This window comes from Grampus griseus, assembly GCF_964374135.1.
Source record: "Grampus griseus genome assembly, chromosome: 3".
NCBI classification, from domain to species: Eukaryota; Metazoa; Chordata; class Mammalia; order Artiodactyla; family Delphinidae; genus Grampus; species Grampus griseus.
Window position 1 is genome coordinate 167583344 of NC_139019.1, and position 24212 is coordinate 167607555.

Here is a 24212-nt window from a genome sequence, read left to right on the forward strand (position 1 = left end):
ACATCTGGAGCCTGTGCTCCACAGCGGGAGAGGCCACAACAGTGAGAGGCCCACATACCGCAAAAAAAAAAAAAAAAAAAAAAAAAAAAGCTGTGTGACTTCTACTAGATCACTTGACTTCTCTGTGCTGGCCTTCAACGTAAAAGTGGGGCCGTGTACTTTCTAGGGGTTATGGTGGGGATGAAAGCTCAACGTTTGAATGAGTTCATAGGTGAAGAATGCCTGGCACACAGTAGGCACTCAACAGGTGCTACCTGTCCTTGGTGAGCTGCAGTGAACACCAAACGGGTGATGTCTGGCACCCTCCTCCCTACTAGAGTCAGAGACACAAGCACCCAACTGCTAAGAAGGGGCGGGGTTTGTCTATGGTGTCCCCAAGTTCGCTTCCCCTTCCTCGTTCCCTGTGTGGCCCTTAAGGAGGGTGGTATTTGATATCCAACCCGGTATCCAAGTCTCCCAATAAGGCACAGACTACAGGAGCTTCCCATCATTTTTTTATATAAAACAAAACGGCCCCAGCCGAGCGGCAGGAAGAAAAGATTCGAAACATGAGTATGTACATCGATGGTAGAAGGCACAGCGGGTCCATGTGGAGTGAGGAGTGGGGGGTGGGGCTGGGGGCAGCAGGTTACACAGGTCTCAGCTGAAGCCACGGGGGAAGAAATAAAGTGCGTAGGTCCTGGGGCACCCCCCGTGGCCCAGAAGCAGCAGCCAACAGCCCCCCTCTTCCCGCCTCTGGCAGGGTTCAGTTGAGTGTGACACGGAGGTAGGAGGTGGGCACGTAGCCCTCACCTCCCTGTTTCCGCCTGACCCGGGTCCAGCCGTCGCCTTTATCTTCTTCCATGAGACTGAGGTCCTCGCCCTCGGCCATGGAGATGGTGCCCTCGCTGGACCCTGTCACGGGGGCGGCAGTGGGCTCAGGTCTGCTGGAGGCGGATCTCAACAGAACCCAGCCCCAAAGACCGCCCCCAAAGCCACCGATGCGCCACCCAGGCTGTCCTTACCTTCAAAATGGTAGATGGCCACACAGTGACCTATGGGGGATGCAGGCTCCTCCTCAAAATCTTCATCGAACTCCGTGTAGATGGGAGCATCCTGACCCTCCTCGGACGGGGGCTCTTCAGAGCTGGTTGGAGAAGGCAAAGCAGGTGAAGACAGGCTCACCCGGGGTCCGGGGACAGACCCACACCGGCCTCCCTGCTCACCTCTCCTTATCCTGTGATCCGTTGTTGCTGTTGCTGCTGCTGTCTGGTGGGGCGCTGGCTGGGGGGTCTGGAGGCCGAGTGTGCCGGCCCAGGGTGTCCCCCCGGTTGCTTAGGACCCGGCTCTCGGCTTCTGCCAGCCAAGCCTGAGAGGAGGGGACCGCACAGTCAGCTCCAGGGCCAGGCTCTGGGGTCAGCCCACTCTGGCCTGGAGGTTTCCTGAGATCACCCATGCACACCCAAGGCAGTGATGAGAAACAGCTGAAGCAGCCCCCCCAATACCTCCCTGTCCCCCTCCCTCCCCCAAGAAGTGACTCAGCCAGGCCTGCCGGCCCCGCCCCTCCCCAGGGTCTTCCCTGACCTCATACTTCTGTACTTCCAATTTCAGACGTTCGATGTTGTTCAGGGTTTCTGTGATCCGGGGTTCCAAGCTGGCCGGGTCCCCCATCTGGGGTGTCTTCTCATATACATCCTTCATTTTCTTCAAGGCCTCCCTAGGGTGAGACAGACGGAGGAGAAAGAATCCCATGTGATTTAACAAACAAAAAATGTGGGCTTTGCTTCAGGGAGCTCAGCCAGTGCTTCATAGCTTGGGTTCAAATCCCAGGGTGGGCATTTCTTAGTTATGTGAGTTTGGGTTAAGTTACTGAAACTGTGTCTCAGTGTGCTTGTCTGAAAAAGAGAATAATGGGATCTATATAGCTACGTCTATATATCTCCTGGGAGTTGTTGTGAAGATGAGAACAGTGCCTTTATGTATTCAGATATATATTGAGTGCATACTACATACCAGGAACCTGTCCTAGGCATTAGAGATATAGCACTAAACAGGACAGTCAGGGTCCTACCTCTACTCACAATCTCTCAGGAAAACGGGAATTCTAATGATGCACGTAAGGGGTTTAGAATGGTGCCTGGCATACAGCAACACTCTCTAAACGCTAAGTATTACTATCATTAGTCCCCTGTCCCTACTTCCTCCATGTAATGGTTACAAGCATGGTCCTCTGGACTATGTCAAACCTGGGTTCAACTTCTTTCCAGTCCTAGTACCTGATGCACATGACAGGTGAGGAAACTGGAAACAACTAGAATTCAAGGCCAGTCCGCCTGGACTCCAGAGCATGCACCCATAATCCCCCCACGATAAAAACTCAGGAATGATAGAGTTCTCGAATGGAACTTTACACCAATAAAAGCCGCTTTTGTACAAGAAGTTCTGTGCAAACGGCAAAACATCATTTGGCTGTCTGTCCACAAGTGGCAAACGTCATTCTTATTATGTAAGAGGACTGGGAAGAGAATCTTGTTGCTTGGAAAGAATGAGTAAAGATTTTCTTTTTTTAATCTGGCAGGTTTCTTTATCGTTAATATGTTAAGTGCTTTGAGTTATTAAATGAATAACCATATGCTTCTTTTTCTTTTAGCCAATTAATGAAGTAAGTGAGACGGATAGATGTTTTGATATTGAACCATCTTTGCATTACTGGGATAACACCCGAGTGATCATGATTTTTTTGTGGTCTTTTTTTTTTTTTAACTGCAGTAAAATATACATAATATAAAATTTCCCATTTGAGCTATTTTTAAGTGTATGGTTCAGTGGCATTAAATTCATTCATGTGGCTGAGTGATCACCACCACCGCGTGATTTTTTTTTTTTTTAATATGCCATTGGACTTGCTTGGCGAGGATTTTGCAATCTAAGATCATAAGTTAATTAAATAAGTCCATAATTTTACCTTCTTGAATTCTTGCTAACCCAATTTTGGAACTGAGATTCCACCAGCCTCCTAAATGAGCTGGCAGCTTTCGCTCTTCTTCTGTTTGTTGGAATGACTTATGTAAGATGGGAAGTCACCATTTCTTTTAAGTGTGGTAGGAATCACCTAGAAACCCACCAGGGCCTGGAATTTGTCGGGGAGGAGATCTTCGAGTATCATTTCAATGTAATTCATTTATTATTTCACCTTGTTCCTTACCTGCCCACCCCCTCACCTTACCTCTGGTCGATCTCCTTCTGTAGTTCACGGTTCCGTTCTTCCAGCTGCTGCTGAAGCCGCTTTCTCTGCTGCTCCGGGGGCAAGTGGCTGAAATCCTCGGTCACCACTGTCTGCAAGGTGGAAGAAGGCTGAGCTCGGGAACACAGAGTCTGAGCTTCCAGGGTCTAAGACATGACTAAGACACACCAAGTCCACCTTCCTCCCCACCCAAGGTTCTTGGGGGGCAAGGCCATGCACAGAGCAAAGCAGGTCCAGGTGGGGCCGTGGAAGGAGGGGGCCCAGCCGGCGGCAGGAAGCGAGCCCAGGGTCCCGCCACCCGGCCGCTGGGCAGGCTGGGGCCGCCCACTCCTCCTCCCCCGGAGGCCTCACTTACCCCACGGCTGCCTCGAAGGCTGCGGAAGGATGCTAGCCGCGGTTTGACTGACTTACTGATCTCACTCAGTATGGCCAAGGGGTCGAGGCCGGAGCGGGGGGACGGGGGTCCGTTAGGTAATGCCGAGGGCAGGGGGCCCCCCAGGGGGGAGAGGGGTGGAGGGCGCGGCTACCAGCAGGGGCCAGGGAGGACATGGGTCAGGAGGGGCAGGAGGACGTAGAGAACAAGGACGGATGAACGGAAGGACAATGGATGCAATAAAGAAAAAGGGGAAAAAAACCAAATGGAGAAAAGAAAAGAAAAAAAAAAGTAAGAAAACCACAACTCAAGATGCACAATCACACACACAGAAAATGCATGCAGAGAGCAACACAAAAATCTGGGAGGTGGCAGGAGGGCATTAATTAGATTGTGAGCCAGAAGGCCAGACCCCTCCCCCACCCTCCACCTCCCTCGCATCCTATGTCCAGTTTCTAGAATGGAGACTGGGGGTACAGGGAAGCCCATGTTTCTTGTCCCCCTCCCCAGCTTTCTGGGCTCACAGTCTAGAAGATGGAGGGAGAAGCATGCAGGAATCAAGGTCTCAGACAAATATGGGGCCACAGACGTCAAGGGCAAACTGAGAGAAGGGTCAAAGGCATGAAATACCAAAAGGGTTACAGCTGGGCTTTAAGCTGGGGGACGGTACGTATAAACTGAAGAAGGGTATCGAAGTATACACCAAGAGGGATCCGAAGTATAAAACAGGAGTCAAAAGGTATAAACTAGGGGCATGGGGATTGTCAAAGGTGTAAGAAGCCAAGGGTGTCCAGGTATGTGCCTGACACTGAAAGCTAAAGATCCCGAGAAAAACCAGCCTAAGGGTGGGGCGCCCAGAGATGCACCGGAGGATTGGAGTGACCCAGGGGGGAGTCCCTAGGGCTGGTGTCCCAATCCCTCACCCAGCCCTGAATACCCAAAGCAGTTCTTCTCCCAGCATCCTGAGAAGCAGCAGACAGACGCCACAGGCCCCCCTCCTTGCCCCCCACTCCCCAGCCTCAGGGGACTCCCAGGCCAATTGCCCGGCCGCCTTCCTTCCCTCCAGCCCGGGCCAGCAGCCAAGAGAAAAATTCCTGCCCAGGACTCAGCGTTCCGGCGGCTGGGGCTGACTCAGTGGGGGCCCCTGCTGTCTCCACTCACACCCATCCCCTCCACCCCAAGGGCCCCGGCCCCCACCTTGTTCCTCTTGCTGAAGGGCCAGCGCTTAGCTCGGCTGCGGCCGGGGCCTCGGAGCTCAGGCCGTCCATCTGAGGGGGTGCCCAGGCTGCTGTCCGAGGGCACGCGGTTCATGGGCTGGCTGAAGTCTTCAAATTCCACGTCGCCCGGGCGGGCAAAGCCTGACTTGTGCAGCTCGATTAGGACCTGGGAGTCCTGGGGGAGGGGATGGTGAGGGGCAGTCAGGGGAAAGACTGGGTGCCTAGCCTTTGGGCTTCTCTTCCTGCCCTCTCCCACCCCCCCGCCCCTGTGGTCCACTGGGACCAGGCACCCACGTTCTTGGCATCCACAGCATCCGCGGCCACCTTCATGCCCTCCAAACACTTGGCGATGATGGGTACCACCTGCAGCTCAGCCTCGGACAGGAGCCTGTACCCAGCCCCCAGGTGGGTGGCCCGCCGCTCGTCCATGTCCTGCAGCTTCTGCGGGGACAGGGGTGTGGGGTCTCAGGGGTGCTGATGGAAGGGCCGGTGGCAGAGTGATTCACTACACGAGCATGATGGAGACCCACACTGGCCCCAGCCCCAAGCCCAGTCTGGCAGGGAAACACAGAATCGAACACAGAGACTTCCAGCTCAGTGTGGTCAGGGAAGAAACAGGAGGCCAGGGAGATTTCAGAGGAGAATTTGAGGACCTCCCCTCCCCTTGCCTAGGGAGTCAGGAAAGGCTTCTCAAAGGAGGTGAAGCCAGGGATTTCAAGAAAAAGCAGACCCAGCACCAATACTGCCAGTCCCAGGGCTGGGACAGAGAGCAGAGTACAAGGCTGAAACAGAAGAGGGGAAATTCGAGATCTTTCAGAGGTGTTGTTAGAGTTGGGGCCTGGAAGAATAAGCAGGAGTTGCAAAAGGAAAGAAAGACAAATCTGGCAGAAAGAACAGCTTGAGTAAAAGCGGAGCACACTTTGACTATTTGTTTCTAATTCCTTCTCAATTTAGAGATGAGGGCATTACAGCCAGGGTTTTGACAAATGTGTAGGAGTTGGTTAACTCTGAGGTTTCAGGGGCAAGGTGGGGCTGGGGGTGTGGAGCACTTACATTAAAGATCTGGGGCATCTGGGAAAAATAGAAGTGAGCCTGGTCTCGGTTGAAGCGCTGTAGTTGGGCTGCATATTCATTTTTGCTTTCTTCTGCCATGTGACTCCGAAGGTGGGCCTGTTGCTTGGCCTGAGGAATATCGAGGTGGGGGTCATGGCCCAGTTCCAGCCTTGCCCAACCCTGACCCCCAAGCGTGTCTCAGACCCCACAGGCACCTTCTCCACATCAGCCTTGGTGGCATTGATATCCTGGTCCAGCCGCTCGGCCGTCTGAGCTGCCTTCTCAGCCTCCCGGCAGTCCCGCTCAAACTTACGCTTACTCTGTGTTGGGGACAGAACCAGAATGAAGGAGCCACCAACCAAAGTTTCACGGACTGGTGGGAAGTCACCCAGCAAATGGGGGTCGGGGCTGGAAACCCACAGCAGAGGTGGCGTCCTGGCCAAACAGGATACCTCTGTGGATTGGCAACCCTCACCCAGCTGCTCGGGGCCAGAGCCACGCTTCTCCACACCCACAAACTCACATTCTCTAGCTGCTTGAAGCCACTTTCCAGCTGCTGCTGGGCCCGACGGCCTTCTTGGAAGTGCTATGGAAAGAAGGGGTGATAAGGCTCACCCTGGTTTCAGGGGCCCTTGGGAAATCCCAGAGAGGGGATCACCCACCATCTTTCTCTCCTGTTTCATCTCCTGTGAGTACTTGGCCAGCTCGAGACACACGTGGACACTGAGGTTCTCGGCCACCAGCTCCCGCTGGCCCGCAAAATCATTCACCTCCTGGAGAATCTGCACAAATGACTGTTGCTGGCTGAACCTGGGATGCGGTGGAGGGGGACAGGGGCTGAGGGTCAGGGTCCCCAGGAGCCACATGCCCCAGGACCCACCTCTGTATGAGAAAATGTGAGCCCCAAGACATTCACCCCAGAAGCAATGATGTATTCTGGTCTGCATCCCCAACCCTTGGGGGGGACAAAGGACTCACAATTCTCAGAATTTGGGGGGTTTTAGAAACGGGATATGATGCTTACGCCACCTTTTTGCATCACCCTAGTGGTGTCAGCGGCAGCATCCTGTAACCAAATACTATAAATGTTTTTGCAAGGAGAAATATTAATGTCCACGCTAAGTGGGATAAAAACCAAGACCGCAATGAACGTAATAAACATCAAGTCAGTTCAGGTCGGAGGTTGCCTCCAAACAAGTGACCAAAAGAACTTTTGATTTCTAGAGCTTTTTGGATTCTGGACCTGGGGACCTGGAATAAAGTGAAATGGTCTGGGCATTGTTTAAACACGTTATCTTAATCTTCACATGAGCCCCTACAAGGACATCATCATCATCCCCAATTCACAGGAGAGGAAAACAGAGGCATAAAACTTAAGTCACTTGCCCAGAGTCATTCATTTAGTAACTGTTGGAGCCTCTCCCATTTAACAGGCGAGGAAAATAGAGGCGGAGAACTTGAGTCAACTGGCGGAAGCAGTTTGGCTGGAAAGTAGTGGATTTAGAATTCCAACACAGGTAATACGGTTTCTGCATCCAAGCTCATACCTCTAGGTGGAACTGGAGTGAGAAGTGAGGGGTCTGTTTGGGTGGCCCAGCTTGAGGGAGAAGAAGTGGCTCCCATACCCCCTGCCCTCCCAAATCTAGCCCTGCATCAATCCCCTCTTCATTCTTACTTGGATTCTGGGTCATCTTTGCCAGGTCTTTTAGGCATATATTTTTTCACCAGGCTCCTACGGAGAGAGGCAGGAAGGCTGAGCCCCCAGCCCTCCAACCGCTCCCCCTAACCCCAGGGCGAGGCCACCCTAGGGTCTCACCGCAGCTGCTTTGCATAAGCCTGCTCCACCTCCGTCCGCTCTTTCACGAACTTCACGTATCTGTCCAACAGGTCCAGACCCCACTGCGTGTGCCGCTCGAGCACCTCAAACTGATCCTAGCGGGGCATTGGGAGGACTGGGGTCAAGACCTTGGGACCCCACAGCCTCCGACCAAGCGGCAGGGGAGCCTCCAGGCTCCAAGCTCCAAGAAGGCGTGGTTTCCCGGCCGCGCCCCGGAGCGGCGCGGGGGGAGGCAGGAAACCCGCGGGAACCCCCTCCCCTTCCCGGGAAGGGCCAGGGAACAGGGGCGGGGCCCCAGCTGGACTACAGGGTCCCCTCTCCCGACGTCCAAGAGAGGTGTGGAATGGGACACGGCCACTCCCCCTGCCCCAGCTCCCCTAATCCCCCCCAGATTCCAGAAAATCCGGCCGGCCCGGCGTGAGTCAGGGCCAGAGGCGCAGGGTTCCCTGCAGCCTGGGGGGCCTCTGAATGGCCAGAGGGTGGGCACCAGGTTCCCCCGGTTGCCATGCTTCCCCGGGTGCCCCGAAGGGTGACTCAGTTTCCCTCACTGATTCCACTGCGCCTCCAAAAGAAATCCCAGCATTGGTGTGGGGGGCGATCTAGTTACCCTGGGACACCCAGGAACCGAGGAGTGCCACCGTCCCCAGAAAGAGGAGGGGTCAGAGGTCCCGGCTAGGAAAGGGGAAAATTTCTGGGACTTCCAGGGCACAGGTTCGAGGCGGTCAGGTGGCGGCCCCTCCCAGTGCCTAGGGCGGGCTGGGGGAGGGGGCTGAGGCCGAACCTCGCAGCCCCCTTCCCCCTACAGGGTCCCAAGCCCCTGGTTGTTGATTATAGGCAACGTGAGGGCGGTCTGTACTTCCAGGTCCCACGTGGGGTTGATAGTGGCCAGAGGGTCCCCTCCCCCGCCCCAGTCGGACAGGCGGAGGGCGGGCAGGGGCCCAGGGGCCGTAAGATAAGCCGCCGGCCCAGTCAGGGCGCTCAAAATAGGTGACCTCTCCCGGCCGCTCCGGCCTGGTCCCAGGACTTCTTTTGCCCTCCTCACTATGAACCCCGTACCTCAGTTTCCCTACGCCGCTCCGGCAGGGTCGCCCTCCGCTCCCGGGCGTCCTGAAACGCCCTAGGAAACTCCGAATGAGGGCGGAAAGCGGGGATTCCAAGGGGTCGGTGGAAGGGAAAGCGCAGAGACCCCTCTAGGGTACTGCAGGGGCAAAGCGGGGGTCTGGACCCCAGGAAGGGAGGAACTTGGAGCCGGGCGGATCGGACTCACCCACAGTTCGGTGCCCCAATCCATGCTGCTCCCGCCGATGCCAACGCCGCCGCCGCACCCGGTCCCCACCGCCCGCCGCCGGGAGACTCAGCCAGGGCGCTGAGCCCGGCCCCGCCCCGTTAATGCCCCGCCCACTCCAGGCTCTGCCACGCCCCATAGGCTCTGCCACGCCCCCGCCCGCGCGGAGCTCCGGCGCAGCCCCCTAAAGGTGAGGCACACCCCAGGAGGCGGGGCCCCACAGACGCCCCGCCCCCTCTTAAAGGAACGTTGCCGCCCGAAGCCACTGGACAGACTCCTTAAAGGACCCCCACCCATTTTCCAAATCCCTTAGGACCCTCTTGTCCTCCCCACACCTAACCCGCCCTGGATTGTTTTTCCTTTCCTTTTTCCTTTCAACCATTCATTAAAGGGCCAAGACACTAAAACCCCAACCCAAGAGGTTCTTCCCCCACCCCATCGCAGGGAGAAGCTGAGGTCACCTCGCTCTTGCGGGCCGGCCCGGCTCCAGACGTCTACGTTCGTCCCACTAATGGTCTGGTCCCTCCGGCCACAGGGCGGATGGGAGGACTTCGATCCTGTCCAGGACGCGCCTCCACCAAGGCCTGGTCCATTAGCGCCCCCACCGCATCCTGCCTCCTTCCCCAAATCTGCGCCTGGAAACTAAGGACGAGCTGTCCTTGGGGCGCCGGGCCCAGGCCTTTCCCCGGCTCCCGTCCAGTTCGAGCCTGCACTTGCCCATTTTCCAGTTGCATCCATTAAGGCACAATCAGTTTTAATTGTCTGCACCGACCCTGGGATTCCGACTCCACCCCCGACGCCCCTAGAACCCTGGGGCTTGGAAGTCTGTCGTCCCTGTCATAAAAGTCTGTTCACACGTTGTTAATCCCTTTGAGGCACTGGGATGAAAGGGGAGAGAGATCCTAGTAGCAACCTCCTTCATCCTCTCCCTCTTCTGGTGCTTTCTCTTTGGCTACAGAGGTGACAGTCGCCCTGCTGGGGCTGGGGGCTCCGGGCCCCCGGGTACAAGTTAGGCTCTGAGCCCGCAGGCTCCCAGTACACAAAACCGAGGCGCCCAGGAGGATCGCTCCAGGAGCCCACACTGGGACAGATGGCTCTGCGAGGACCTGGCCCCACCTGCTGGTGGCTTCTGAGTTAGAAAACTTCAAATTACAAAGTAGACGTGCTCCGGAGGTTAGAGGATCAGATCGAATCAGGAATTCAGCCTGGGGTCTGGAACTCAGTGGCTCAGCCTGGGAGTAGGGTCTCAGCCTCTAAATGAAGCTGGGATTCATCCCAGGTTGGCACCACAGTTGGGATGGAGTCTGACTGGGATAGGAGGCTTAGCAGAGGGGTCAGCCACCCAGTCGAAGGCCTGGGACTCAAACTAAGGTCCACAGGTCAGTCCTAATCTGAGGTCAGTCCAGGTGGAAGCTCAGCCAGAGATTAAGGCTCAGTATAGGCTGAGGGTAGTAGGGGGTCGGGGAGTCTAAGTTTCGGCGGAGGTCAGGGCTCAGCTGCAGGTAGGGGGCTCAGGCTGGGGCCGGGATTCAGCCTGACTCAAGACCAGCCTGGGATCTGGGGATGGGCCTCCAGTTGCCTCACTCCAGGACAGAAGGGTCCACCTAAGGCTGGTGACTCAGCCTGGGATCATGGGTCATCGTAGGGTCAAGATTTAGCTTGGGGCCAGGTTTTGGCCTCTCTGTGGATCAGGAGGATTAGGAGAACAGGACAGGCTTTAGCAAATGCATGTGTTTACCAAAAGCCTGAGCTTTGGCTGGGAGCCACATCCCCGGGGTAAGAAAGGGGACGTCCGTCCTTAGGGATACTGGGAAGTGTAGTTTATTGAACGTCCCCTTGAGCTGTTTCTGGGTAATGTAGTTCTGAACGGGTCTGTCAGTTAAGAGTGGATGGAGGAATTCCCCTTTAGGGGCCGGATATCAGATCCATCACAATTGGTTGGATGGACTGTTTATCAGAGTACATCCGGGGACAATCTTTCTAGTGATTGGTGAGCGTGGAGGCGGGGTTAAGCGATATCAGCACTTCCATTCGGGGCTCGGGCTGTCCATTTGGTGTCGTACAGGGTGCGGGCTCGAGAGGAGGCGATTACTGATTGGTTGAGTGGGCTGAAAAAAGCTGAAGGGTCGGCCCCCACCGTGCGGCGATTGGCGGGCTTGAGGGCGTCAGAGGCGGTGTCGGGGGAGGCGTTGGCTTCAGAGATGGCCGTGAGCGAGAGGAGGGGGCTCGCCCGCGGGAGCCCCGCGGAGTGGGGGAAGCGGCTACTTCTGCTGCTGCTGTTAGGCGGTTGCTCTGGGCGCATCCACCGGCTGACGCTGACGGTGAGTCCCGCCGCGCGGCGGTCTGGGGTGTGGGTCGCAGCTTTGGCCCGGAAAAGCCCCTGGCTTGGAGTGGTTTCGTCCGGATGGAGCGGTCCGGCGCCCCCCGCTTCCAGGTCCGGAGTGGTCTCGTCCGAGGAGCCCCCTCGGTCCTCCTGTTGGAGTTGCCTGGCCCGCCGCGCTGTAGTCGGGCCCCGCCCACCGGGGGTCGGTTCATCTCCGGAGACGGCGGACTCTGAGTCCTCTAAATTCTTGGGATTGCTTTGGGGACGCTAGGGACCCTTGACGCCACCCAGGGAAGTCCCTGGGGGTTCTAGAATAGGGTCCTCTGGGTACTCACTGGGTTCTTGGGGGCTCAGTTGGAATCTAAACATTTTCCGGGAGGTGAGGGCCAGGCACCCCAAGATGCGTAACTCTGCTCTCCGGGTGATGCTTACCCAATAGGGAGACTTCCAGGTATCCCAGACTTTCGAATCCTGGACTCTCCGAACAGTGGCCAGAGGATCCGGAGCCAGCCTGTCCCTGCCTGGGATTGAGGTTATGGCCTCCAGAGCTGGCCCTCTCAACCTCTCCCGTCACCCTTTGGACCTGTCCTAAATATAGAGATACCCAGAGGGGCCCGAAGCCCTTGGGGGAACCTCATGCTAGAGCCCTGGGGCTGGGCTGGTGGGAAGTCTGAGGTGCCTCTGCCTTCTTGGTCTCTGGCAGGGGGAGAAGCGAGCAGACATCCAGCTGAACAGCTTTGGCTTCTACACCAACGGCTCTCTGGAGGTGGACCTGAGCCTCCTGCGGCTGGGCCTCCAGGAGACAGATGAGAAAGCCCCATTGGTGAGGGGCTTTGAGGAGTTTGCTGGAGGAGGGAGAGGTGCACAAGTTTCTGAGCTCCGCCCCCCTCCCCCCGCCCCAATTCTGGATTCACATCCTAGCTCTGCCTCTCACCCATATGATCTTGGGCAAGTCCCTTGATCTCTCTGAGCCTGTTTCCTCATGTGTAACTTGGGAATAATAATTTCTCATGCAGTACGTGCCAGGCACTGAGCTGGGGGGAGGGGAGCCTACCAGTGAACAAGACAGCCCCAGTTCCTGCAGTCGAAATGAGAAGTTAGTGTTTATTGAACGCCCGCTGGGTACCAGGTACCATGCAAATCTATTTCCATGAGTCTGTTCTGTCATAGCCACCTCTCAGGGATGCTGTGAAAATATTACACCTGTAAAGCCAATTTTACAGGTGTTTACACAGACTCAGGGGCATGTGGCTTACTCAGAGTCCAAGAGCCTGGATGTATATCCAAGTGTGTTGGCTTCCAGAGCCCAAGGCAGGGAGCCATGAACATTCTATTTAATTTATTTTTTACATCAACATTTTAAATGGGGGGAAACAGGGTGGGTAGGTCGAGGACCAGCGAAGGTCTCCCTGAGGAAGTGACATCCCAGTCAAGGGGCAGGGATGGTTAGGAGTTAAAGGAAGAGGGTTGGGGGGCTGGGGGCAGATGGGAAAAGTCAGTGAAGTGAGTGAACACGGAATCTCACGCTTAGTAGGCTTTGAGGAAATTCGAGGTTACGTTACTATTGCCACTGATAGAGGTGGCTTGGAGGTCCCTGCTGGTGTCCCTCACATCATCTCTTTTTCTTGCCAGGTGGGGTTCAGTCTGACCCGTATTCGATCTGGCAGTGTTCCTTCCTATTCAGTGAGTGGAGGGGGCAGAGGTGGAGGGGGGGAGGGGGGGAGTGTGGAGGGGCAGGGGTGGTGGAAGGGCAGGATGGTCTGTCAGCATCTGGAACCCAAAGATCCCTGTCCTTTCCCAGAGGGGGGAGCAGGGAGAGACCCTCCCTTGCCCGGGGGGATGGGGAGGAAGGCAGAGTGAGGCTGGACCAGTGGGAGGGGGTGACGAAGGCTCCCTGCTGCCCACTCTCCAGAGCCGGGACCCTCACGACTGTCCTCTCCGGAAAAACAGTAGCAACCTTCTGGCTGTCTTCCTCATCAACACCAAGGATCTGCAGTGAGTTGGAGGGCTGGCGGCTCCCCTAGAGAGCCGTCATTGGGGTTTCCCTGGTTGTGCTTCCCACATGAGCTGATCAGGTGGAATCAGAACCAGCCAGAAAGAACCGTGACTCCTTTGGAGAAAGCCACTCGCTTTTTTTTTTTTGGCCGCACCACGTGGCTTGTGGGATCTTGGTTCCCAGACCAGGGATTGAACCCGGGCCCTCGGCAGTGAAAGCACCGAATCATAACCACTGGGCCACCAGGGAATTCCTGTCACTCGCTTTTTAATTTTGCCTTCAAGCCTTCTGATTATGGGAGGGAGAGAGGGGAGGAGTGCCCAGGCAGTATTCGGGTCTCAAGGCAGAAGACCCAACACAGAGGGGTGTTGTGAGAATTAATACAAGTCATTTGTGCGTGTAGGATGCACCTTGTGCGCCAGGCAGCATCCTGGGATCTCTACAGGTGTTAACTCATTGACTGCTCAGACTGTTATTATCCCCATTCTAAAGATGAAAACACTGAGGCTGAAAACTGGGATTTGAACCCAGGGTCCAAAGATACTCTGTTGCCTCTCTGTATGTACAGCATTTTCTTTTTAAATAGTGTGTACTTCAGTAGAATGAGTGACTTAATGTCACAGGAAGTGACAACTAATCCTCGGTACAGGCAGCTCAGGGATGCAGCAGCCATCTTGATGGGTGGTGGCCAAATGCTGCAACTTGGGGACCACTGATGGAGCCCGACGCTGAGCCCCAGAGGGCCCGAGGGGCCACTGAGTCCCTCAGCAGAGCAGGTGTGCCTGACCCCAGCCTTCAGCCTCGCAGCCTCATCCCACAGGGTCCAGGTACGAAAGTATGGGGAACAGAAGAAGCTGTTCATCTCTGCCGGGCTCCTCCCCGAAGCGCCCTCCGAACCAGAGCTCCCGAAGTCAGAGCACAGGGTCAACCCCAAGGTGGATGGCGGTGAGTCAGGGTGGCCATGCGGGCATGGAGGGGCGGGTGGGCAGGGCCGCTCCACACGTCCCGCCCATCATTCTGCTGTCTGTCTATATCTAAAGTCACCTGCTTGCCCCTGGCAGGGACCACTACTGCACCCGACAAGGCCAAGTTGAAACCCACAGGGTCACAAGCCGACCAGCAGGTATGGGGAAGCCAGGGCAGGAGGGAGGAAGCCCCGCCCCCAGGGGGGGCCGGCTGATGCTCCATGGAGGTCCTCTGTCCCCTCAGGGCATTGGTGGAAAGGACCAGGACCTGGTGTTGGGCCTGGGCCATCTCAACAACTCCTACAATTTCAGTGTGAGTGTCCGGGGGTGCCTGCAGCCCCTCCCCTCCACAGAGCGGGGACCACCCACGCTGAGGCCTCCTCTCCCCTCTGTCTGCCCCACCTCCCAGTTCCACGTGGTGATCGGCTCGAGGGCCGAGGAAGGCCAGTACAACCTCAACTTCCACAACTGCTACAACTCGGTGCCGGGCCGAGAGCAGCCGTTCGACATCACGGTGAGCAGGGGTGAGGAGGGTGGGCAGCAGGTTCGCGGAGCGCTCACGCCAGGCCAGGTACTCCGTGCCCATTTGGGAGACGGGAAGACTGAGGCTCAGAAACAGGGAGTCGGCCAGGGAGGGAGCGGGAGAGCCGCAGACTCACACTCAGGGCCCCGCAAGTCTGGAGCTAGCGCGCAATCCCCCTGCCCACCGCTGTCCCCTCCCCAGGTAATGATACGGGAGAAGAACCCCGAGGGCTTCCTGTCGGCAGCGGAAATCCCCCTCTTCAAGCTGTACATGGTCATGTCCGCCTGCTTCCTGGCCTCCGGCATCTTCTGGGTGTCCATCCTCTGCAAGAACACGTAATGCCTTTGCCCCTGGGGGTTCCCCACCTCCCCTCATCACACCTTCCCACTCCTACCCCTGACCGATGCCCTCCCACTCTCTTCTGTCCCCGACCCCGCTGCCAGGTACAACGTCTTCAAGATCCACTGGCTCATGGCAGCCCTGGCTTTCACCAAGAGCGTCTCTCTCCTCTTCCACAGTGTGAGAGCCTTGGGCCGGGAGCAGGATGGGGTGGGCTGGGGTGTCAGGGGCCAGGAAAAAGCCCCTACAAGCCACTCCTCAAATCTCTGCAGACCCTGGGCTTGGGAGTTCCATTTGTCCATACATTTGTCCATCCATTTTATCACCGTGGCCGGCTGTGCATCCAGTCCTGTCCAGCTGTCTGTGGGTCCAGCTATGAGTGTCCACCGGGCTGATTGTCTAACTGTCCATCCACCCGACTGTGACCTTCCCTCCATTGTCATGGCTGTGACTGTCCAGCCATCTGCCCGGCCGCCGTTCTGGCTGTGACTGTCCCTTTCTCAGTCCATTCACCATCCTGATCGTGACCTTCTGTTCGGTCCACTTCCTGGCCACCCATCCGACAGTGACTGTCGGTGCTCCCAAACCACCACCACCTCCATCCCCCCGTCCATCCGTCTGACTGTCCATCCGTCCATCCACCTCCAGATCAACTACTACTTCATCAACAGCCAGGGCCACCCCATCGAGGGCCTCGCTGTCATGCACTACATCACGCATCTGTGAGTGCCCTTCTGTGCCGGGGGCAGGCGGCGGGCAGGGGAGGGCCGGGCCCCCGAGTCTCAGCACAGCCCCTGCCCGCCTCCGCCAGGCTGAAGGGCGCCCTCCTCTTCATCACCATCGCCTTGATCGGCTCCGGCTGGGCCTTCATCAAGTACATCCTGTCCGACAAGGAGAAGAAGGTCTTCGGGATCGTGATCTCGCTGCAGGTGCACATGGAGGCCCCAGGGTGGGCAGGTGGACATGAGTGCAGGCTGGGCCCACCCACCCCACCCACCCCACCCCCGCCCCGCAGGTCCTGGCCAACGTGGCCTACATTGTCATCGAGTCCCGTGAGGAGGGCACCAGCGACTACGGCGTCTGGAAGGAGATCCTCTTTCTGGTGGACCTCATCTGCTGCGGCGCCATCCTCTTCCCCGTGGTCTGGTGAGGACCCCCACCCGACCCCCTCCCCTGCAGACACGGGTGGAGGCAGTGCTGACTGCCCCCCACGTCACCCACTCGTTCCCAGGTCCATCCGGCATCTCCAGGACACGTCTGGCACTGATGGGAAGGGTGAGCTGTGCCCTCGGCCCTCGGCCCGCTCCTGGTCCCTCTTGCTGACCCCTGGATGCCCCTTCCATCCCCTCTGACTGCCTCTTCCTGCCTTTCCACCCCCTCACCATCCTGGGACATCCCCCTCCACGCTATGCCCCTGAGACACTCACCCAAATGTCCTCCTGTCCACAGCCCTTCTCCACCCTGTCCCCTTCGTCCTGCCCCCCGCCTCCTTCCCTTGACCCCCACTCTCTGTGCCTACCCCTCAGTGGCAGTGAACCTGGCCAAGCTGAAGCTTTTCCGGCATTACTACGTCATGGTAGGAGCCCTGTGCTCACTTGGGAAGTTTGGGAGGGGGAACAGCCAGCCCACTGGCACACCCACCCTAACCCCTCCATCTGCAGTCCCCCGGAGCCCCGCCCCCCGCCCTCTGCCCATAATCCCCAGCCCCCCTCCCCAGGCATCCCCAGTGGTCCCTCAGCCCTGTGCCCACCCGTGTCCCTGCAGGTCATCTGCTACATCTACTTCACACGGATCATCGCCATCCTGCTGCGGGTGGCCGTGCCTTTCCAGTGGCAGTGGCTGTACCAGGTGAGCACTGAGGCCCCAGGTAGGGCGGCGGGTGGCCCAGACAGTGGAGGTGGAGGTGGGGGCGTGTGCCTGACACTCCCACTCTGCCCCCTTGGCCCCCAGCTCTTGGTGGAGGGCTCCACTCTCGCCTTCTTCGTGCTCACGGGCTACAAGTTCCAGCCCACAAGGGATAACCCGTACCTGCAGCTGCCCCAGGAGGACGAGGAGGACGAGGAGGATGTGCAGATGAAGCAAGTGTGAGCCCTCGGGCTGGAGTGGGTGGGGCTTGGGCAGCCAGGGGCCTGGAGGGCGGGGCTGTGGGGCAGGTGGGTGGAGCCTGGGGCGGGGCCAAGAGGCTCTGGGGTAGGTGTGGTGGGCTGAATGGGCGGGGCCTGGCTCCCCTCAGCTCACGGATTATCTCCTTAACTGTCTGCCTGCAGAATGACCGATTCTGGGTTCCGGGAAGGCCTGTCCAAAGTCAACAAAACGACCAGCAGGCGAGAGCTGTTGTGATCATGTCCCTTCCTCGGACACTCCTTCATCCCCCTTCATCCCCCTCTCTTCACACATTCCCTGCTCCGGCTTCTCCCAAAGAGCGTGTGGGGAGGAAGGGGCCAGTGCTCACAAGGCATCCAGCTCCCTGGGACCTGAGTTCCTGGAGCTCATTCAGAAGAAGACAGACAGCCCCCCTCCCTCACAGATGTTGAGCACCCTGTTCCCACTTGCAACTGTACAATAATGACCGATCTGTTTTGCTACTCCAGTTTCTTGCCTTTCTGGGGGTTGAGAACTAATGCAGGGGTTTGAAATTGAGAGATCCGTTGGGGGCACGGGGCGGGGAGAGGTTGCAGGATCCATTGCTTTGCACATTCAATAAATGTTAATTGAGCGACCACTGCGTGCCAGGCCCTGTGCCGGGTCCTGAAGACAGAGCAGTGACCAGGACCCATCCGGTCCCAACACTCAAGGTGTCACCAGATGGTTCCATCACAGGGCCCTGACCCAGCCTGGGGAATCAGAGGTGAGCAGAGAGAGTGGGGAAAGACACAGGCCCAGATGAGGGGACAGCGTGTGCAAAGACTGGAGGGGAGGAAAAAAATGGTGACTGGGTGACTCCTAAGTGGCTCAGGCTGAGTGCTGTATTCTAAGGCTTCTATTCTAAGGCTTCCAGGGTCTTTAACTCTTGAAAAGCTTATGAGGTACAGAAAGGCTATGTAACTTGCCCAAGGTAACACAGCAAACAAGTTGTTAGAAGGCTCAGGACTCAAAAACACCAGCAGTCTGGTTCCAGAGCTGCCCATTCCCACTGCGTGCACTGCCCCTCTGCACCTGGACTCCCTGCCATGAAGCCTCTTGACCTTGCCCCCATTTGCTGTGTGACTGTTAAGTGGTTTAACCTCTCTGTTTCCTTGCATGTAAAATGGAGACCCCATAGAGTTGAGCATCACACATGATAATGGGAGTCTGGCTCAGCACAGTGCCCTGCAACACAGGCTGACCGTTCATGGATTTCTCTGAACCTTGAGGAGTTCAGAGGAGAGATGCACCTGGTCACACACCTGCACACACACCTGTGGGCAGACCGCCACGATGCGTTTCTTCCCCCACCCCACTTCACTCTTTAACTAGAACGCTCTGAACCTATTTTGGAGCTCTGAAAAATACTCCTTGGTGGGGACCACAGGCATGGGCCAGGGGGAGGGAATCAGGCTGGGGTCAAGGCTTCCTGCAAGCGGAAATGTGTCTAACTAGGGCCCAGATGAATATATAGCCCAGCCAGACAAAGAAGGAAGTGGGAAGGCATTGCAGACTGAGGAAATTATGCAGCAAGGCAATGCCCAGAATAGCTTGCAAGCGCCACTGCAGGTCTGGCTTGGCCAGTGGGAGGGCAAGAGCAGCTGGCAGAAGCCTAAAAGCAGGCAGACACACTTGGACTTGATTCTGGGGCCCACGGGAGCCAAGGAAGAGTTTAAAGCAGGGCGGGACATGGTAGTACGGGGATGGCGTTTTACACCACGTGCATGCTGGGGTGGGCAGTAATGGCTCTCCCAAGTTGTCCCCGCCCTAATCCCCAGAGCCTGTGACTATGTTCCCTTACATGACGAGAGGCACTTGGCAGGTGGGATTCAATTAAGGATCTTAGAATGAGGGATGATTCTGGATTATTCGAGTGGGTGCGTTGTCATTACAAGGGTCCTTTTAAGAGGGAGGCGGGGGCTTCCCTGGTGGCGCAGTGGTTGAGAGGCCGCCTGCCGATGCAGGGGACACGGGTTCGTGCCCCAGTCTGGGAAGATCCCACATGCCACGGAGCCTGTGCTCCACAACGGGAGAGGCCACAACAGTGAGAGGCCCGCGTACAGCAAAAAAAAAAAAAAAAAAGAGGGAGGCGGGAGGGTCAGGATCAGAGAATGAGATGTGATGCTGTAAACAGGCTAGTATGATGTGCTTTGAAGATGGAAGAAGGGGCCACTAGCCAAGGAATGTAGGCAGCCCCTAGAAGCTGGAAAAACCCAGGAACGGATTCTCCCCTAGAGCCTCCAGAAGGAACACAGCCCTACTGACACCTCAGTTTCAGACTTCTGCCCTGCAGAACTGCAGCATACTAAATGTATTGTTTTCCAGTGTTTTTGTTTGTTTGTTTGTTTTTGTTTTTCTTGGCTCAGCGGCCATGGATCACGGGCCCAGCCGCTCCGCGGCATGTGGACCAGGGCACGAACCCGTGTCCCCTGCCTCGGCAGGCGGACTCTCAATCACTGCGCCACCAGGGAAGCCCAATAAATGTCTTGTTTTAAGCCACCAGGGCTGTGATCATCTGTTACAGCAGCAGTCAGGAACTCATACGGTTTAGGAGCACAAACTCTGGAGCCCAGCTGCCCGGTTCAAATCTCAGTTCTTACCAGCTAGAGGATCTTGGGCAAGTGGCCAAAGCCCTCAGTTTCTTTATCTGTAAAACGGGGATAGTAATAGCACCTAAGGCATTTGGAATAAACAAGTTAGATGCATAAAATCGTTAAGATGCTGTAGCTGAGATGTTCACAGTCATTAGCGCATATTCCTGTATCATGCATCATAATTTTTTTTTTTTTTTTTTTTTTTTTTTAATTTTTAATTATGCTTTATTATTTGACCTACATGCTATTTATGATTGCATTGATTAATTTTAAATTCTTTTTTCTTTTTTAAACCCCACATTTGTTTATTTATTTATTTTTCTGGCTGTGTTGGGTCTTCGTTTCTGTGCGAGGGCTGTCTCTAGTTGCGCCAAGCGGGGGCCACTCTTCATCGCGGTGCGCGGGCCTCTCACTATCGCGGCCTCTCTTGTTGCAGAGCACAGGCTCCAGACGCGCAGGCTCAGTAGTTGCGGCTCACGGGCACAGTTGCTCCACGGCATGTGGGATCTTCCCAGACCAGGGCTCGAACCCGTGTCCCCTGCATTAGCAGGCAGACTCTCAACCACTGCGCCACCAGGGAAGCCCCATGCATCATAATTTTATAGAAAGAATGCAAAGGTGTGTTTTAGAAAAAAAAAATGCCCAGTTGCTGTGGACTAGATGACCTGGAAGAGATGAGTTTACAGCAAGGAGGCCGGGGCCTTAGGGATGGAGAGAAAGGATGAGTTGGGAGAGACAGCCTAGGGATCACAGGGCTGCTCACAGGGGATGGATGAGGGAGAGGGAGGAAGCGGGCGGGGGCGGGGGGGAACTCTGGCTTGGAGGCCCGGAGGGACTGTCACCGAAATAAGACAAGAGAGAAGAGGAGCAGGTGTTAGTAAAAATAAAATTCAAGTACATTGTGCGCTGGCCATGTGCTGGGCACTGGACTCAGCTTGCCTGATGCCACGTGCTGTCACCCCAAGACTCAGAGGGAGGTTCCATGGCTGTGAATGTCTAATTTACAGATGAGGAATCGAGGCTGGGAGAAGGCAGAGCTGCAGTCAAAACCTCTGGCCCGGAATTCCCTGGTGGTCCAGTGGATAGGACTCTGCATTCTCACTGCGGTGTCCTGGGTTCAATCCCTGGTCAGGGAACTAAGATCCCACAAGCCCTGCTGCGCAGCCCAAAAAAAAAAGGGTCCCTGGTGCCCAGGCCTCTGCTATGCTGTGTGAGGTGGTGGAGGGAAGGAGCCAGAGGGCAAGTGGATGGGTTTAATCAGGTCAAGGTTAACCACAAGTTAATGAGTAATGAGTTGGGAAGGGGAAGTCCAGGCTGCTGGTGGGGCTGGGAGCTGGATGGCGGGGGTGGTTGGAAACAGGGCCTGGCTCTGGGTCCTGGAGGAAGATTCCCAGAAAGCAGTATAGCACCCATCCTGGAACCGGCGGGGGTCGTGGGGAGGGGGAGAGGGGGGTCTCTGCTGCTCCCTGGCGTGGCGGCGCCTCTATGGGGAAAGGGTGGGGATGGGGTACATCCGGGAGATAACGGCACTGAGGCAGGTGCAGGGGAGGGGAAGGGGGTACCTGGGCTCCCCCCACCTAGAAATCATGCCCATTTTTCGCTTTATTCTCTCTTTGCACCCCAGCTAGGGTTGCCAGACAAAATACAGATGCCCAGTTAAATTTGAATTTCAGGCAAATAACAAATACTTTGTCAGTATGAGTTTCCTAGAGGGAATTCCCTGGCGGTCCAGTGGTTAGGACTCCGCGTTTCCAGGGCAGGGGGCCTGGGTTCGATCCCTGGTCGGGGAACTAAGATCCCGCAAGCGGAGTGGCACAGCCAAAAAAAAAAAGAGTCTCCTAGATATCCCACTTAGAACCTGCCCAGCAGCCTCACTCTCCCTCCTTCTCTCTCTCCCCTGCTGGCTTATCTTGCCCGCCATCGCCCTCCCAAACTTCTGGGCGCAAATGTCCATTCCCCAGGAAAAAGCCTGGAAGAATTCCTCTGGTTTCCTTCCCTTCCAGGAGACCTTGGTCCATTTTCACCTCCATCCCTCTGGTCAATTCTTGGAGGTCATGGGCAGGACCCTTCCCAGACCTCCACCACCATGGCCATGAGCCTTCTCTCCAAGCCCAGGGCTCCAAGCCATCTGTGTTCCCTTAATTGTCAAAACAGCAGGAACTACCATCAGTCCCATTGCTCAGATGTACTAACAGAGGCTCTGGGGTAGGAGCAGCCAGGCTTGCAGGGAGACCGAGGCCAGCAGGAATTCCTTCTCAAGGTTGTTAAATCACAACCCTGAATGCTTTAAGGATATAATGAAACCAGGAGACTGGGTGGGTATTTTGGTGGGGGGAAAGGGGAGGAAGGTAAATATTGGGGTTTGGGGGAATCCTAGCAGGTGGCCCCCTTCCCAGTTTCAGAAGTGGAACCCCATATCTGGAAAGTAAGCAGGTGTTTGCCTCATCCGCCTCCTCTTCCAAAGAAAGGGTGTCGCAATCAAAGCAGACACAAGCCAGGTTTGTTCTACTGCTCCACGCCACCCCCTACTTGGCGCACGGGGGCATGACCAGGAAAATGGCACGGTTTACAGGAAATCAGAGTGAGGTCCCCGTTAACCCCTTCAAGGAAGCTTTGGAAAACAGCCCTCCAGGGGTCTGGATCCCCCATCAACACACCATCCCCCTCCGACACCTAACTTCACATCCCCCCTTCCGCCAGATGCCCAACTTAAAATCAAATTAAAATGACACCGAGGCAAAAATACAAAGTTTTGCCAATATGCCCTCAAGGGGAGGCCATGAGGAAATTGGCGATTCTGTGCAGGGCCGGCAAGTATGCAAATCAATATAATTATGGAGGAGAATTTAGCGCTATCTAGCAAGATTACCGTTGCACGCAGGCTTTGATCCAGAATTATCTCTTCTCGTTGCGATAAGAACCCTTTGAAGTTGCTGCTGTTATAACCCTACTTTACAGGAGGAAACTGAGGCTCAGGTGGTTATCAGTAAGTTGCCCAAAGTCTACCACTTAATAATTGTGAGAGCTGGAAATAATGCAAGCTCAAGATTACTCCCTGGAGGGAGTGTGGTTTTGTAACAATAGGAAGTCTGTCTGTCCACCAGTCTGGTTACTTCCACACAATGTAATACTAGGCAGTTGCCTGTAAGAACAAGGAAGCTCTCTGAGCACTGATATTAAACAATGTCTAAGGTATATTGTTTATGAAACAGCAAAAGGTGTAACCCAGGGAGACCAGAAGAAAGAGTGTGCAGAGCTTTGCTGATGTTTGCTTTGAAAACGTGTGAACATTTGTAAACACATAAGATACCTCTGGAAAGAAACACAAGATTTGGTTACATGGTCATGTCTGAGACCCTGACGGCTAGCGATAGGAGCAGGAGGAAGGTTATTTTTAGATGCGGAACCATAGGAGTCTGCAAAAAGTTAAATACATTTTTTAATAATAATAATAATATGCTAAGAGGTTGCTGATGTAACACAAAAGCTAGCCATGGGACTTTCCTCAATTATGACTTTTATAAACCATCACAGCCACTCAGGCCTCTTTTTTTTTTTTTTTTTTGGCCACAGCTTGAGGCATGGGGGAATCTCAATTCCCCGACCAGGGCTTGAACCCGTGACCCCTGCAGTGGAAGTGCAGGGTCTTACCCACTGGACCGCCAGGGAAGTTCCACTACTCAGGTTTCTTGATGAGAGGAGGTGAAGGGAGCTCCAGGCTCTCCTTGCCCTAGAAAACATTCTTACCTGGATGGTGAGCTCCTACACATACTTCAAAGCCCAGCTGAAATGTCCCCTCCTCCAAGAAGCCTTCCCTGACCCCCCAAGAAGCTGAGTTCTTCTCCACTGGGGAAGGCACTCCATGGGGCTACAAGCTTTGGTGCTGGACTCTGTCCCCCACCCCCACCCCAGCATGGAAGATTCTAGAAGTGGGACTCCAGCTGCCAGCATAGAGATGGACTCACAGGGAGGGTTTGGTGAATAAATGCACAGCCAAAAGTGGACTGAGGATCAGGCCCACATATCTGGGGTGGGGGGGCCCCTCTGTCCTCAATTTTCCTCTACTACCAAGTGGGTGTGACAGGGAAAGATCCCTGTTCACCAGCTGGCCTTGACCCTGAGGGAGCCCAGGGCAGGAGGCTGTTGTGTTCCTGTTGCAGGAGGACATGCCCTCGGGTTACTTACCCCAAGTTCATGCTGCCCCACAGACTGAAAAACTTAGTAAATACTATTGAGAAATCTGGGGCAGTACCAGGGAGTGGGGAGCCCATGGGGAGTGGAGGGCTGGGCTGATGAGGGAGAAAGGCGGGAGCTAGATAAAAGGCAGCCTCCAGCAAGCTCTGCTCACTCCTCCCCCTGC

The 24212-nt window shown here is 55.8% G+C and overlaps 2 protein-coding genes across 6 annotated transcripts; one reads left to right on the forward strand and one right to left on the reverse strand.

Annotated features, from left to right (window-relative positions):
- Window positions 1-481: 481 nt before the first annotated feature.
- On the reverse strand, window positions 482-9099 carry TRIP10 (thyroid hormone receptor interactor 10). 4 transcript variants are annotated; one of them, XM_082652597.1, is made up of 16 exons: window positions 8971-9013; window positions 8760-8810; window positions 7683-7798; window positions 7542-7598; window positions 6529-6676; window positions 6390-6452; window positions 6082-6186; window positions 5867-5995; window positions 5108-5254; window positions 4794-4988; window positions 3579-3746; window positions 3206-3315; window positions 1564-1696; window positions 1206-1348; window positions 1005-1126; window positions 482-894 (listed from the first exon to the last, which is right to left on the reverse strand). In XM_082652597.1, exons 1-16 carry the CDS (start codon window positions 8992-8994, stop codon window positions 746-748), a joined length of 1860 nt encoding a protein of 619 aa, XP_082508723.1. In that variant the 5' UTR covers window positions 8995-9013; the 3' UTR covers window positions 482-745. The 4 variants fall into 4 exon arrangements, with proteins under 4 accessions (XP_082508723.1, XP_082508724.1, XP_082508725.1 ...); XM_082652598.1 differs by lacking the exon at window positions 8760-8810 and having other exon boundaries at window positions 8971-9099; XM_082652599.1 differs by lacking the exon at window positions 3579-3746 and having other exon boundaries at window positions 8971-9009.
- A 2081-nt stretch (window positions 9100-11180) lies between these two features.
- GPR108 (G protein-coupled receptor 108) lies at window positions 11181-17719 on the forward strand. Of its 2 annotated transcripts, none has more exons than XM_082652400.1 (18): window positions 11181-11309; window positions 12015-12134; window positions 12944-12994; window positions 13224-13306; window positions 14128-14252; window positions 14369-14430; window positions 14517-14585; window positions 14682-14786; window positions 14997-15130; window positions 15239-15314; window positions 15783-15856; window positions 15946-16063; window positions 16150-16280; window positions 16366-16409; window positions 16661-16710; window positions 16899-16982; window positions 17085-17218; window positions 17402-17719. In XM_082652400.1, the coding sequence occupies exons 1-18, from the start codon at window positions 11190-11192 to the stop codon at window positions 17472-17474; spliced, it is 1653 nt and encodes a 550-aa protein (XP_082508526.1). In that variant the 5' UTR covers window positions 11181-11189; the 3' UTR covers window positions 17475-17719. The 2 variants fall into 2 exon arrangements, with proteins under 2 accessions (XP_082508526.1, XP_082508527.1); XM_082652401.1 differs by having other exon boundaries at window positions 17085-17212.
- The last annotated feature ends 6493 nt before the right edge of the window (window positions 17720-24212 follow it).